This window comes from Acinonyx jubatus, chromosome D2 (genome assembly GCF_027475565.1).
Source record: "Acinonyx jubatus isolate Ajub_Pintada_27869175 chromosome D2, VMU_Ajub_asm_v1.0, whole genome shotgun sequence".
NCBI classification, from domain to species: Eukaryota; Metazoa; Chordata; class Mammalia; order Carnivora; family Felidae; genus Acinonyx; species Acinonyx jubatus.
The window spans coordinates 59,281,032-59,296,644 of NC_069393.1; the positions used below are offsets into that span (position 1 = coordinate 59,281,032).

A 15,613-nucleotide genomic window follows, 5' to 3' on the forward strand; every position below is an offset into this window, starting at 1 on the left:
TCCTGTCAGCAGTTTTGTATTCGGGCTGGAGATGGGAGGTGGGGTAGTCATGGAGGGAAAAATAGTAGTTGAAGGACCGGAACAGCTGCTTCCTGGCCCAACCTCACTTTGTCGTCATGGCTGCCAATTTGTTGGGTTCCACTTTTGCTGCCTTTTGAAGGCAGCAATCTTGTTTTTGAAGTCCCTTTTACCCTGGCCTGGCAAGTCAGAGAGAATAAATGAAAAGAGTTTTGAAAATGGAAACTTGAGGATCTGCCCTCCACTTTTAGAAAGCCTCGGGGGAAAAGTGACCCAGGGAAGGGGACTGAGGAAGAGAGATCAGGAGAGAACATGATGGACCGTAGATCAGAGAGGTCAGAAGCCAAGGGAGGACAGAATTTCAAGGAGAGAGAGTGTTTATGTATCTATTTGTCCCACAATTCAAGGACTCTGATATGACTCAAGAATTCAGGGAGATGCTGTGACTCCCTAGTTGCATCCCTATGTCACCTCCCAGTTAGCGCCGGTTGGCAACCAGGAAGGGAAATCAGAGATAATTACAAGACCCAGTCCCAGTGCTGACACAAGAGGGTAACTGGTTGCATTGTCTATAAAATCAGAGGGATGAGAAACCTCAGTGTAACTGTGGGACGTTAAGTGCAACATGAGGGCCAAAGATTTTCGTATTGGGTCACATTAAGTTCTGGCCCCTTGGCAGCCCTTCTCGGTCCCCTGTTTCCCCACTGGACACCCAGGGAGGGCTAAGTGAAGAGTCAGGGTTGCTTTGCAACAAAGACACATGCTGGTCTGAGATAGAAAAGGGAACTCCTTTCGTCAATTTATGGAGGCTCTAGTGTTCCAGACACCATGCTGAATGCTGCCTTGTATTCTCAGCCAGGAAAGCACAGATGGGGGTATGGGTTTGGGATGGGGGAATAATGGTCACCTTCCTTTTGCTCATGAGGGCTTTCTGGAACAGAATGGGTTCCAGAAATTGCTTGGAGAGATGATTTGTGTGGCTTAGGGAATAGGTAGGAGGTTTGAAGGGGCAGGATAGGGGAGGAGGGAAATGAGAGATTGGTGAGAGGTGGATGCTGGGAGCAAAGTTCATGGGACCCCTGGGGCTCCACAGGAACTGGTTGGACAGACTCTAATCCCTGCACTCCAGGGCTCTTTTGTTGGACCATTTGCTGTCGGTGGGCCCTTTGCCAGGTTGTCAGGCAGGAGGAATTGGACGATTTTCCTGTTGACAACCATCAAGGCTGTTGACAAGCCAAAAACCTGCAAAACACTAACACTCCCACTTCACATTTAATGCCTACAAAATCCCTATAAGGCATAAAACAGAGGCTCACAAAAGGTGGGTCCCTTAACAAAGAAATGGAGCTAGGGGACTGAGCCCCAGGTCCCCCAGAAGCTAAAGGCCAGGCGCATTGCTCCATTGGAAAACAGTAGGTCTGAAGTGTGTGCTGTTTGATTGCCTGGAAACCTAATGAGGCTTATAGGCTTATAGGTTTATTGGGAGAAGACATGAGACATCCTCACCAGACTGGACTGAGCAAAACAAAACTTGACTTTAGGGCCTGGGCAGTGGTAGGAAGAGGAAAGACTCATGTTCTGAGAGTCAGGAGAGCTGGGTTCCAGTTGGTCTGGGCCTCTTGCTTGTATGAAAGTCATTGAATCTCTCTAAACCTATTTCCTCATCTGTCAAGTGGGAATATATCACCTATCTGCCAGGGATGTGAGGACTCAACAACATAATGCATGTAGAGGGCTTAACACAGTACAGGGTACATAGTGAGAGCTCAGTACACCTTATATTTTATCATTACTATAAAAAAAAAAATTTTTTTAAGTTTATTTATTTTGAGACCGAACGAGAGAAAGCACAAGTAAGGCAGGAACAGAGACAGAGGGAGGGAGAGAGCATCTCAAGCAGGCTCCACGCTGTGGAGCGCAGAGCCTGTCCTGGGGCCACGAACAAGGAGACCATGACCTGAGCCGAAATCAAGAGTGGAACCCAACCAACTGAGCAACCCAGGCGCCCTTATCATTACTATTTTTAATACGAAATAGTTGGGCTGTAAGGTTGCTCTCTCCAGGCCTGGCATCTGTGGCCTGAGCCCCGGTGCCCATACATGAAGCTGGGACCGTCTACTCCTGAGGGGCTCACAATCCAGCGTCAGGAAGTCCCAGGTCGTGCCACTGCCATCTCTTCACCTGCCTAGCTGTGCATCTAGGCAGATCACAAGGCCTGTAGGAAGGTTCTGTGCTCTCCATTCTGTGAATTAATACTAAGGAAGGACGGGGGAGAGAAGGGAGAGCGCTCAGAAAAGTCTTATTGATTTGAACTGAAATTGGCTTTAAGCTTTCACAGAGTTGAAAGAGAAGGGGTGAAGCGTCAGGAACCCAGGCCAACTGCTCTTCTTGCCAGCGTCCACGTTTTCTTTTCGGTCCCTAAGGGTAAGCGCCCGTGACAAATATGGCGGCGGCAGCCTCGGGCGCGGGCACCTGCCGGGGCGCGGTCCCGGGAGCCGCACGGAGCCAATCGCCGGGCGGGGGCGGAGGGAGAGGCTGGGGAAGCCTCCGGCGGGCAATGCGCAGGCGCACTGGCTCGCACCTGGCTCCAGGCAGCCGCAGGATTAGGCTTCGCCTGCCACGATTGCGGTGAGGGGCTCTCCCGTGGCCCGGGCGCGGGGGCAGGAGCGGGCCGGACTGCGGGCCGGTTACACACAAAGAACGGACCCGAGGGGGACAGGAATGCTCTCTGCTCTGGGAGTCCTGGGAGCTGTCTGCGGGGGGGTCCCTGAAGTGATGAGGTTGTGGGATGGGAGAGCCCCCGGGTCAGGGTGGGAGAAGCTTGGGCTCAAGGGGTGAGGGTGGCATCTTTGCAGAAGGGCCCCCCGGGGCGGGGGGGGGGAGCTGAGGTCGCGGGATGCATCAGGCTTGGAATCCATTTCATTAACATAATGGCCCTTAACCTTGCTTCCATAGTAGAACCACTTGGGGAGCTTTAAAAGAACACTGATGCTGGGCCCCATCCCTGGAAATTCCGATTAAATTGGTCAGGAGTGAGGCCTGGACCTCGATATTAAGCAGCTCCTCAGGTGATTTTAACAGACGGGCTGGAGAACCACATGTTTCAGCGGCAGCATGCCAGCTATTGAGTAAAGAGCTTCTGGGTTAGCCCCAGACTGCTCAGTGGCTTGGTGGGGACAGGTGGTCCTAGGGTGAAGTCGCTGACCATCCAGTGCTGCTGTAGTTACCTGTTGGGGAGGGAGAGGAGGAAGGTCCCTCCCCCAGTAAGTAGAAAGTTCATTTCCAGCGTGAGGAGAATAGGCCCATGAGTATTTGCAATGGAGGGTGTCCCCCCCACCCCCAGGGGAGGTCCTCCTGCCAGGCCTGGACCCTGCTCTGAGGAGACTGGGCAAGGAGGCAAGGTGGTTGTGAAACAGAAAATGCAGCAGATAATTCAGAGGTCAGCTGCTTGTTGAGAAAAGGACACCTAATATTTGCACAGGGAGTTATACCTTTCAATTTCATTTGATACCCCTGAGGACCGGTAGAGAATGGAATTGTTTTCTCCTGCTTCACAGATGTAGGAATAAACTCAGGTAGTTAGTAGTGATAATGTTCAAACTTGACTCAGGGCTCCTAACTCTAAATTATGCTTGTCAGTGGCCTTTTCCCTCTGCATTAAACTGCTTTGCCTACAGTCAGTAGGCCTTTTGGAGGGAATCAACACCCATCCTCCCCACGCCCCTCACTCTAGGGTCCCAGTCTGACATTCTTGGTTTCCTCCACAAAATCCACCAGCTCCCTACCCACTATAGGCCTGATAAAGTTTCAGAAATCAGGGAGATGCTACGATTTCCGTCCTTTCTAGTTCTTTCTCTTCCAGAGGCCCGATGGGTCAAGAGGAGAGAGTTTTTATGCTATGGGATTCCTTCCAAACGGATCTGGTTCTGTCACCTCACCCCCCGCCCCCCGTGTCCCCCACCCCATTGTCCTCAGGATAGAATCTTGTGTGTAGTCTGCAAAACCCTTCCTGATCTGGTGTCTTTCTTCTGCCTGCTTGCTCTGAGCTCCCTTTCCATATTGTATCTGCTTTCTTAACACATGGTACGAGATGAATAAATGTTACTTTTTGTTATCACTATTCCTCTTTGTGCACCAGTTGCCTTGCTGTACATGTTTTATTCAGCAGGGTACATCACAGCTCCCGGGGTTGCCTTTTTCTGATTCCCACAGCCAGGCAGAGCTGAGGGGTACAGTGGGATTTGGGAGTGGCACTCCTATGGCTGCTACTCTTCCCTAGTGCTGGGGATGCCCATATCGGCCTGTTTGGGGCAAATTGACCTAGCAGGTATTAATTGAGTACCTGCTGTGTGGTGAAGAAGCCTGGTGGGGGCAGGGAGTAGAAAACGGGTCTGACCTGGCCCTGCTCTTAAGGAGCTTAGGTACTGGAGGAGGGGACAGGAGGTATTTGGATCCTGATGAAGAAGCCAAGGGACCTGAACAGGGAGAGAACACGTGAGTAGGTGTACTCAGGAAGGCCATGCCACTGAACTAGGCCTTGAATCAGCAGAGTTTCATAAGATGGTGGTGGGGTTGGGCACAGTGACTTGAGAAATGCTGAGATTTTCTAGTCAAAAACACCTGTTGTGAATCTTTGCTCCAGCACCTAATAGCTTTGTGATTTGGGGCCAGTTATTTAACCTTCAGAGCCTTGGTTTCTTCACTTAGGAGATGGGAATCGTAACAAGAGTTGTAAGGATTCTTGATGATGGATGTAAAAGCCAGGCATACCCAGATGCCTGAGCAATGATATGTAGTTACATCTTGGGTATTTTAGGTGGAAGCAACAGCATGAACAAAGGTGCGGAGGTGGCATTTAAAAGAGAATTTGAGGGATGGCAGCAAGAGGCATCAGTGCTGGGTGCTAGAAAGACCAAGAAACCAGACAGCAGAGATATGAAAAAGAGTAACAGTAGCTACTATTTATTGAGGAACTTGTCTGTGCCAGGTTCTGTGCTTGGTGCGTTTTTGCATTTCAGCCCCTCTGCAATCCGAGAGGCTGGCATTATCATCCCACTTTATAGATAAGGAGACTGGGCCTAGGGAGAAGAAGAGGCTGGCTCAAAGCCACATAACTGGCACCATACCAGCAGGGGGTGGGGGGAGGGGGTAGGCTCTGGGGGCCTCCAACAGGCTCTCCTGCCAGGTGCCAAGGTAGGGGTGGAGTTGGTTACAGGATATTTCCCCTGGGTTATGCACCTGAGCTGGTGTGGGTTCCAAGCTGTTCCTCCCCTGGAGAGGCTGAGCTCTTGTTCTCTGCTGGGGCGTATTGAGGGTGGGAAGGGTGAGTAGGAGAAGGTGTTTCCTGGGGGAGGAGCAGAATCCGGAAGAGAAACTGCTGGAGGGACCCTGGACACTCCTTCCCCAGCTCCTCTTCCAGGCAGAGGCTTATCTGGACAGGTTGTTTTGCCTCCGGCTTTGGCCTATGGCGTGGTTTTGTGTCTGGCACTCCTGAATTTTGCGTGCATTCCTGCTGCTTGTGGACTCTCTTTTTCTTAACCTTTTTTTTTTTTTTTTTAAGTTTATTTATTTTGAGAGAGAGAGAGAATGAGAGAATGAATCCCAGCAGGACAAGGGGCTCTACCTTACGAACCATGAGATCATAACCTGACCCGAACTCGATTCGGGCACTTAACCCACTGAGCCACCCAGGTGCCCCTAGATTCTCTCTTTTGATTTACCCTTGTGTGCCCTGTCTTTTCTCTCAAATTGCCTTACCATGAGAAGGGACTGGATTACCAGGATATTCCCCTGCTCCTACTCCGATCTTTTATGAGTGAGCCCAAGAAAAAGCCAGTTTCTAAACATCTTCCATGTAACAGTGCTCTGGGCTTCTGGACATTAGTTTAATCCTTCCTGCATTCCTTTAAAGGATGGGTATTATGGGGCACTTGGGTGGCTCAGTTGGTTTAGTGTCTGACTTCAGCTCAGGTCATGATCTCACGGTTCGTGGGTTGGAGCCCCACGTCAGGCTCTGTGCTGACAGCTCAGAGCCTGGGGCCTGCTTTGGATTCTGTGTCTCCCTCTCTCTCGGCCCCTCCCCTGCTCGTGCTCTGTCTCTGTCTCTCTCAAAAATGAAAAAAATGTTTAAAAAAAAAAAGGATGGGTATTATTATTCACATCCTACACATGAGGAAACCTAGGATCAGACAGGTTAAGTGACTTGCCTGAGGTTACATTCTTAGTAGGAAGTGCATTTGGGATTTAAACTCCGCCTCTTCTGATGGCAAAAGTCACACCCTTCCCTCCCACTTCAACCCCCTCTGAGGTTTTCTTCTGCCATTTCAGCAGGAAGCCAGCTGGTGGAGGCTGGGGACTTGCCTGCAAGGTTTACCTTCTAGCAACCAGGGCAGGTCACTGGACATCTGGGTAGGGGCCTGGGAGCCTTCACTCCCTTTGGACAAAGGCTTTGGAGGTGAGGTGAGGTGGGGTGGGGTGTGTGTGGGGGCAAGGGGTTCTGAAAGGCCCTGGGGAATCAGAGAAAGTGACCTGGGTTAAGGATAGCAACAGAGGTGTAAGTTGTGCTTCACAGCCCCAAAGCACCTTTAGATTAATAGCCCATCCTTGGGGCACCTGGGTGGCCCAGTTGGTTGAGCGTCTGACTCTTGATCTCAGCTCAGGGCTTGATCTCAGGGTCGGAAGTTCAAGCCCTTCGTTGGGCTCTGCGCTGGGCGTGAAGCCTACTTAAACACTCACCCCATCCTTGTGTGGTGGGTTTGGAAGGTCTGAGAGGCTCAATAGCAGTAATGTCTGAAGTTTGAGTGTTCACCACACTTATGTGCTAAGGGCTTTAGAATAATTTCCCCTAGACTGCTAACAATAGTCGGCCCCACATTGGACATGAAGAAAGTCAGAGAGAGGTTAAGCAAATCGCTCCATGTCACACAGGTAGTAAATGGTAGAGTCAGGACTTACAAGACCCTCAACTGTGTTTTCTTTCTGCTATGTTCCTTAGAAAGTGCCAGGGAGACTTTTAGGGTGATGGATATGTTCATGATGTCAATTGTGGCAGTGGTTTCACAGGTGTAAACAGTTTAAACTGATCACACTGCACACTTTGAATATATGCAGATCATTGTGTATCAATTATACCTCAATAAAACTGTGGGGGGAAAAATATTTCCTAACAAATGTTTCTTCAGGGGCTCAAGAGCCCCAGAGAGAGGCTACCTGGCCATCTTCCGGCTTTGATGCCAAAGTAGGATCACTGTAGCTCAGGAGACATTCTCACAGACGTGGCTGGTTTTAGGTTGTTCCGTCTGCTTTTCCTTCCCTCATTCCCCACCACTAGGCAAAGACGAGCACCGGATTGGATCTCTTGAATGAACTGCCCTCATTTTCCAATGAGCCTGAGAGATCCCTCTGGGATTCCTTACTTATTCTCCCCTCAGGGCCTGTTTCTCTACCAGAGAGTGGTGGAGTCCAGCCCTCTGAGGGAGAGGGCGGGCAAAGAAGCAGGCCCTGCTCTTGGAAACCCACAGGTTGGAGTGGGGGCAGTCAGGAGAGTCTCGGCAGGAGGCATCGTGAGGGGCTGGAGAAAGTCTGGATATGGTGTGGTCTCTTGAAGGATGGGAGATGGGAGGCCACTCTGGCAGGAGTACCACCAAGGACAAAGGCCTGGCCAGAGGAGAGGGTGACTTGGAGACTCGGGGAGACTGCAGAGGCTCTGGAAGGGTGGACATGGAGGGGGAGCCATAGTGGGTCATGGGGCAAGGACAGGTCCTGGGGGTCACTACTGTTGGACTGGGGCTGAAATTGGCTCTCTAGGGCCCGACCATGATGGGAAGCAGAAGTTTCAGCTATGTGTGTGTGTGCGCACATCAATGTGCCTGAGTTTAGGCTTGGGTCACAAGGGCTCTAAGAGGAATAGTCCTTGAGAGTATGTGTAAATTTCAGAGGGCTGCAGTAACAGATTACTGCAAACTGGGTGGCTTAAAATTTATTCTCTCACAGTCTGAATCAACTCTGGTTGGTTGTGCTCCCTCCAGAGGCTCTAGGGAAGAATCCTCCCTTGCTTCTTCCCTAGCTCCTGGTGGTTGCCTGCTGCCCTTGGCGTTCCTTGGCTTGTGTCTGTATCACTCCAATTTCTACCTGTCTTTACATGGCCGTCTTCTTTCTGTGTGTGTCTGTCTCTGTGTCCAAATTTCCCTCTCCTTGTAAGGATACCCATCACTGGATTAGAGCCCACCGAATTCATTATGATCTCAACTTGGTTACATCTGCACAGATCCTGTTTCCAAATAAAGTCACACAGGTACTGGGGGTTAGGGCTTGAACATATCTTTTGGGGGGGACATTGATTTAACTTGCAACAGGGAGTTAGAAGGAAGTCCTCATAGCTTCCCTTTGGGGGGTGAGACAAACACACATGGGTTATTCTGAAAAGAGAACAGCAGCTTTGAATCTAAAAAAAGAGACAGCCAGACTTAATGCCTCGCTGCTTAAAGTGTGGTCATGGGCCAGTAGCCCAACGCCACCTGGGTGCCCTTTAGAAATACAGAATCTCAGATTCCTCCCCAGACCTCCTGAGTCAAAAATCTACATTTTGAAGTACCCAGGTGACTTGAAAGTACGTTCCAGTTTGAGAAGTCCTGCTCCAATAAAAATCTGATTTATTTCCTTCCCACTCATGGCCAGTCTTGCCTTCCCGCCTCTGTGTACAAGTCAGCCTGGTTGGAAGACAGGAACCCACACTGTGCTTTATTCTCTCTTTTCATGTAACATGTTCTTGAATTTCTCTCCTATGTGTCAAGGTGGCCCACATGCTTGCCTTTTCTGGAGAGCATTGGCCTTGCTGAGCCAGTCTCTTTGTTGCATCTTGGGCTGTGTCCAACTTTTTGCTGTTTATTACTGTTGCTGCCATGAACGTCTCTGTACATATTCCTTTGGGCCTAGTTCCTTGAAGTGGAATTTCCAGAATCAAAGTGCATGAGTAGGTGTGGACTCTTGCCAGATGATATCATTCTTCTATACCTACAGAACCTGACATCGTAGCAACTTTCTCTATTCTACCCAACAGTGTATAGGAACCTGATTTGAAAGGTCAAGTGGCAGAAAAGGGTTTGGAACCAGACAGGTCAGGGGTCAACTCTCCCACTTTTCTGCTGTCTGACATTGGGCAAATTACTTAACATATCTGAGCTTGGGGGTGCTTTCCAATAACATCGTAATTGTGCTATAATTTTTGTATTGTCGGGATTTTATAAGGATAATCATGACACCACCACCATCCATTATTGAACGCTTTCTGTGAATTACCTCACTTGACCCTTACCCTCCACTGCAGAGTGGACATGATCATCCCCTTTGCCCTTTTACAGAAAAGGAAACTGAGGCTTAGGTCAAGCAGCTTGCCTGAGGTTACAGGGACATTGTGTGCCCAGGCCCACTGTCATCACATCCAGATTGTGAAGGTGTGTGTGATAAGATAGCGTGGATGAAAGAAGATACTGAGCACACTCCCCTAGCCTGTGACCTGGCTCAGCACTTCTTTTCCCACGACTTTATCAGTCTTCTTGGGTTACTCTCAGTGGTATCCAGCCCAGCACTGTTTCAGCTGTACAGTCATTGATGTCAGTGATGATTCCCCAGCTTGGTTTGATGTACAAACTTTCTCCCAGTGGAAATGAGTTTTTAAGTGACTCAGAGGTCTGGGGTTGGGAAACAGAGCTGGCTCTGATCCCTGCAGCTAATGGGCTCCTTCTTCCCCAGGGACAAGAATGGCCAGACTGCCCTTGGCTGTGAGCGCTCCTCAGTGCTCCTGGGGCTGAGGCTGAGCTGGCAGCCATGGGGCTGGGCAGGCTCCAGGCTTGGATGCTGGGCCTGCCTACGGCTGTGGTCTATGGCTCCCTGGCCCTCTTCATCTCCGTCCTGCACAACGTGTTCCTGCTTTACTATGTGGACACCTTTGTCTCGGTGTACAAGATCAACAAAACTGCCTTCTGGGTTGGAGAGGTAGGCCAGCACTGGGTGGGAGCCAGGCGGATTGCAAGGCTGGGTCCCACCCAGTCTGGAGCTTGGGGCTGGCCAGGTTGCCCACCTCAATTCAGCAAGAAAAGCTGGAGCTGGAGCTTTGATAAATGTCCATTTATCAGCTGGATAAATTCACCCTGGATAGGTGGGAGTTTGATGGGGGGCGGTGGCTGGTAGAGTGGGTTTTGGCAGAGGGACTGACCTGAGCAGAGGTTTGCAGGCAGGAAAGCTGTGCTCATCTTGAGGGGTGGCGAGCAGGCTGGGTGGGGAAACCTCCGGAGAGGAGGTTGCCTGGAGCCCACCTGCCCCATCTCCTCTCTGCCCACAGACGGTGTTTCTCCTCTGGAACAGCCTCAACGACCCCCTCTTCGGTTGGCTGAGTGACCGTCAGTTCCTCAGCTCCCAGCCCCGGTTTGTGTCCTGTGGGTGGGTCACAACGGGTCCTGTCCCATCCCACTCCTCCCCAGGGGGTGTCTGTGTTTGGGGTGGGGAGAGAAAAAGGAAACCATTTTCAGCTTTTGACCAGGCCCCCTCCCTTCCCAAGGTCAGTCAGGCTCTGGCCATGTGGGAGAATGGCCTTGACTAACTGTTGCCTTGCTCACGTGGGAAGAGATTTACCTCAGCTTGCCTTGTCAGGTCCTTAGAACTGGGAGCTGTACAGCAAACACTCTCTGTTGCTTCTGGCAGATTCCTTTACCCCATCCTGCTTGGGCCCACCACTGCCCCCAACCCTGAGAAATAGGTGTCCCATCACCCTTTGGCCATCAGCCCTGGCAGGCTTGGCAAGGGACCAGACAAGAGAGTGTACCCCTGGAGAGTTGTGCTTCCTAAATCAGAGGCTGAGGACTCAGGGCTCAGTGGGACCACCCTGGTGTGAGTTCTATACTCTGGGCCTCTGTCCTTCCTCTGGGGCCTGGGCAGGGGGGGAACTGGGGCTCATCAAGTTTGTAAAAGCATCTCCCAACTTTCCTCCTCTCTCTGGCAGGTCGGGTGCCGGGCTCTCCTCCAGGGCCGTGGTGCTGGCACGGGTGCGGGCCCTGGGCTGGCACGGGCCGCTGCTGGCATTGTCGTTTCTGGCATTCTGGGTGCCCTGGGCCCCAGCTGGCCTGCAGTTCTTGCTGTGCCTGTGCCTCTATGATGGTTTCCTGACTCTTGTGGACCTGCACCATCATGCCTTGCTGGCTGACCTGGCCCTCTCTGCCCATGACCGTACCGACCTCAACTTCTACTGCTCCCTCTTCAGTGCAGCTGGCTCCCTCTCCGTCTTTGCCTCCTATGCCTTCTGGAACAAGGAAGACTTCTCTTCCTTCCGCACCTTCTGTGTGGCACTGGCCACTGGCTCTGGGCTGGGCTTTGTGGGGGCCACACGGCTGCTTAGGAGGCAGGTTGAGGCAGCCGGTAGGGAGCCGGAGTGCCCAGCCCTGGCTATAGATGGCGGGTGAGTGGCCTGGCCTAGCTCTTCTCGTTCCCACCAACACTTCTGAGTGTGATTTCAACGCTGAGTCCCCTGGCTGATGGGTGGCTGGCCTGGGGTGGCAGATGGCTCTGGCCCAGCCTTAGGCCATCGGTGACTCCCCTTCTGCCCTGTAGCCTGTGTGGAGAGGAGCTGCTTGTGGGCTGCAAGGAAGCAGGCAGCATCACTTTGGGCCAGTACCTCCAGCAGCTGGCACGCCACCGGAACTTCCTGTGGTTCGTGGGCATGGACCTGGTGCAGGTATGGGAACAGGCCCCCGCCCGACGGGTAGGCCGCGCTCCACTCGAGGGAACAGGCTCCTCAAAAGCTGGGAAAGCAGTTCTGGGCCTCGTGTGAGGACTGCTGGGCAATTTGATAGCGGATACACAGGTCGGGTAGTTAGGAGGCCTGGATTCCGGTGCCCTCAGAGCTTCTAACTCCCTGTGTGATCTTGGGAAGGTCTGTTGGGGCAGGCCTGGGTGTCCTCACCTGCACAGTGAGGATATGAAAAAGGGGTGCCCTTTTGGGAACTCTGTGACAGTCTTTTTAAAACACTAAGTGCCATAGCTAAAACACATGCAGTGCAGAGGCTAGCCCAGCCTAGACATAGATGGTGTTTATACTGTCAAGCTTGTTTTACTCAAGTATTTGAAACTAAAGAGTAAAAAAATCTTAATCATTCCGTGGACCATCTTATCATTCCTTCTACCTTTTAGCAAAACTAGATAAGCAATAGGAATTTGGTTTGGGGTTTTATTCTGGCATGCTCCAGGTGGAGGGATATGAGGATAGAGCCTGCTGGTGCCCTTGCTGCCCAGCCCTGCGGCCCAGCGGCCTCCTCACTGCCCCTGTCGGCTTGCAGGTGTTTCACTGCCACTTCAACAGCAACTTCTTCCCCCTCTTCCTGGAGCATCTGTTGTCGGACCACATCTCCCTGTCCACGGGCTCCTTCCTGTTGGGTGAGTGGGCGCCTCGTGCAGGCTGGAGGAACTGAAGCTTGCACCCCAGGACCCCTCCCCCAGCTGCAGACGCAACTCCCTCCCGCGCTGGGGCCTGGCTGGCAGGGGGCAGAGGGGGCAGAGGCCGCTGTGGGGTTGCATGTCCGGCCGCCACCCGGCCCTGTTTGCGGGGGAGGGGAGGCGGGGCCTGTTGCGGATGTGAGTAGGGTAGGGCTGCTCTCTTGGTGCCCCCCGCAGTAGCTATTTAACAGCCAGGATTACAGGCTGAGGGGCTTGGGTGTGCTTCTTGACTCTGCTTATTCGCTGTGTGGCCTTGGGTATGTTTTATTTAAACTCTTGGGGCCTCCATTTGTCACCTGTAAAGTAGGAATAATATAGTACTTACCCTAAAGAGTTGTAGGGATTAAAGAAAAGGATGTGAAACTCTTCGCACAGAGCCTGGCACGTCGTCAGTGTTCAATCAATGCCAACTCTGATTCTGATCGTTAAGATGTGGATAATTAAAAACAATTTTTTTAATGTTTACTTTTGAGAGAAAGAGAAAACTCGAGCAGGGGAGGGGGCCGAGAGAAAGGAAGACAGAATCCAAAGTAGGCTCTGTGCTGTCCGTGCAAAGCCCGATACAGGGCTCAAATCCATGAACTGTGAGATTATGACCTCAGCCAAAGTTGGTTGCTCAAATGACTGAGCCCTCCCCGCCCCCCCTGCCCGGGGCACCCCAAGATGTGGGTAATTGTGGAAGCTATGGCAGTGGCCCCTGACAAAGCCGCACCCTTTCTGCCCAGGCATCTCCTATGTCGCTCCCCACCTCAACAACCTCTACTTCCTGCCCTTGTGCCGGCGTTGGGGCGTCTACGCCGTGGTGCGGGGGCTCTTCCTGCTCAAGCTGGGCCTGAGCCTGCTCATGCTGTTGGCTGGCCCCGACCGCCCTGGCCTGCTCTGCCTCTTCATTGCCAGGTACGCGCTGCCCTCTCTCACCCCCACGCCTCTGTTCCACCCCTTCATTCTCGCCCCCTCTCTCCGCTGGCAGTAACCGTGTTTTCACTGAGGGCACCTGTAAGCTGTTGACTCTGGTGGTCACTGACCTGGTGGACGAGGACCTGGTGTTGAACCACCGTAAGCAGGCGGCCTCAGCTCTTCTCTTTGGCATGGTGGCCCTGGTGACCAAGCCAGGCCAGACCTTCGCCCCGCTGCTGGGCACCTGGCTGCTCTGCTTCTACACAGGTGAGGGCCCTGGGAGCTGGCGCAGGGGCTCTTGAGGCTCCAGGGGTCAAAGCTTACCTGGCACACCAGCAGACAAACTGGGTCCAGTAAGGGAGAGAGAATGGCAGCTAGCCGACAGAAGCTGTGCCTGGGCCATTCCTCCTCGGCCTCTCCCTACATGGGTAGAGGAACTGAGTCTCCAATCTTCCAGTCTTTCAATAGTTCGTTCGTTCGTTCGTTCGTTCATTCATTCATTCATTCAACAAATGTGTATTGAATATTTTCTCTGCCAAGAGTTGCTCCAGGTCCTCTAGGGAAATAACAATGGCCTTGCCATCATGGAACTTTTATTCTAGTCAGGGGGGAGGGATGGGGTTGGCAGTAAACAGCCAAATGAGAAAACAGCAGGTAGTGGTAAAAGCAATGGTACAATGGACAGTGGGACTGAGAAGCTACTTTAGTGTGGTCCAGGAAGGCCTCTCTGAGATGACACCTAGGATGTGGACTGAAGGGCAAGGATTTGGTCTTGAAAGATCTCAGTGAATCCCAGACAGAAGGGGAGGCAAGTGCAAAGGCCCAAGGTATCCTAACCATGGTTAGGAGACAAGGCTGGGAAAGTAGAGGGCTCTGTAAATCAGGACAGGGTTTGGATTTTATTCTCGTTGTGAAGAGATTCTATTTGCCACGGTTTTAAGCAGGGGAGTGACGTGGTCTGATCTATGTTTTTTCAACTTCACCCTGACTGCTGTGTGGGGAGTGGGTTGTGGGGAGGCTGTGGCCGAGGCGATGGAAGCTTGGAGCAAGCGGTGCCAAGGGGGCCGGAAGAAAGTGTCCCGGTACCGGATGTGTTTTGGAATTGGGGGGAAGTGAAGGATTGGCTTTTGGGGAGTGGTGAGGTTTACTGAGGAACCCAGGAAGACTGAGGTTTTGGGTAGACAGTGGTACCAGACACCGAGAAGGGAAGAACAGAGGCGAAGCAAGTTTGGGGAGGAATTGAGCTGTGGTTTAGACGTACACGTGTGTTGTTTGAGATGTGGCGCTGTGCTGTGGACTTTGGAGGAGACCAGGGCTGACCTTGTTCTTTCTGCATTCTCTCTTGTCCTAGGTCACGATCTCTTCCAGCAGCCCCCGCTGGCCCCTGTGGGGAGTGCTCAGCCATGGCCAGAGCCCCCAGCCCCGCCCCCGGCGCAGGCCCCGACGCTCCGCCAGGGCTGCTTCTACCTGTTGGTGCTGGTGCCCATCACCTGTGCTGTGCTGCAGCTGTTTACTTGGTCCCAGTTCACGCTGCACGGGAGACGCCTGCACATGGTCAAAGCCCAGCGCCAGAACCTATCACGGGCCCAAACCCTGGAGGTTAAGATGGTGTGACAGGCAGGCACAGCAAGGCCATCCTGCTGATGACACTGTCTGCCACCCTGGTCAGGAGCCACTTTTGCCAGCCCCCATCCTGCCGCTGTGCCTTTACTGGGGCACAGCCTGGAGGACAGATGGCAGAGTGGGAGTTTCTGAGGCTGAGCCGGGAGCGTAACTGGGGTCTAAGTTCCTGCTTGGCTGTCTGACCCAGCTTGGGCACAGGCTGGGCTGTATGTGCTCAGGGACCTCTTCCCCCTTTGGGGCTGGAGGAAGAAGAGAACCAAGAAGGGATGGGGCTGCCCTGTGGTCACATGGGGTTGCTGCATGGGCAGCATGGGGGCCTATCCCACTACCTGGCTGGGGCCGGTGCTTTGTGCGGTCTCAGAAGCCACTTTCACCCACTCAGGGGAAGCTGTGAGTCCCACTTCCCCCTCCCTCCACCTTTCCAGTGGTTTCTCTGAGCTGTCTGCTTCAGCTGTGCCTGAAGGAGTGTGCCCTAGCTGCCGCAGGGCTTCCCCACCCCCACCTGGCCTCTAAAAGAGGCTCATTTCATCGCAGACTGATTAAAGTCAGTCATTTCTATTCCCATTCTTGAGGTGTGTGCTGTGTGTGGGAG

The 15,613-nt window shown here is 52.6% G+C and overlaps 1 protein-coding gene across 2 annotated transcripts; it reads left to right on the top strand.

The window, feature by feature from the left end:
* Positions 1 to 2,516: 2,516 nt before the first annotated feature.
* Positions 2,517 to 15,585, top strand: MFSD13A (major facilitator superfamily domain containing 13A). Of its 2 annotated transcripts, none has more exons than XM_027062950.2 (9): positions 2,517 to 2,646; positions 9,769 to 10,011; positions 10,358 to 10,440; positions 11,015 to 11,467; positions 11,620 to 11,743; positions 12,345 to 12,441; positions 13,227 to 13,398; positions 13,472 to 13,665; positions 14,750 to 15,585. In XM_027062950.2, exons 2-9 carry the CDS (start codon positions 9,844 to 9,846, stop codon positions 15,010 to 15,012), a joined length of 1,554 nt encoding a protein of 517 aa, XP_026918751.1. In that variant the 5' UTR covers positions 2,517 to 2,646; positions 9,769 to 9,843; the 3' UTR covers positions 15,013 to 15,585. The 2 variants fall into 2 exon arrangements, with proteins under 2 accessions (XP_026918751.1, XP_053062838.1); XM_053206863.1 differs by lacking the exon at positions 2,517 to 2,646 and adding an exon at positions 2,999 to 3,086.
* Positions 15,586 to 15,613: the final 28 nt, after the last annotated feature.

Excerpts from the sequence above, each read along its gene's own strand:
- MFSD13A (XM_027062950.2), top strand. The coding sequence starts at position 9,844 with ATGGGGCTGGGCAGGCTCCAGGCTTGGATGCTGGGCCTGCCTACGGCT. Across the intron at positions 11,468-11,619 it reads GCCCTGGCTATAGATGGCGG|CCTGTGTGGAGAGGAGCTGC; the intron begins GTGAGTGGCCTG and ends TCTGCCCTGTAG. Across the intron at positions 13,399-13,471 it reads CTCTGCCTCTTCATTGCCAG|TAACCGTGTTTTCACTGAGG; the intron begins GTACGCGCTGCC and ends CTCCGCTGGCAG.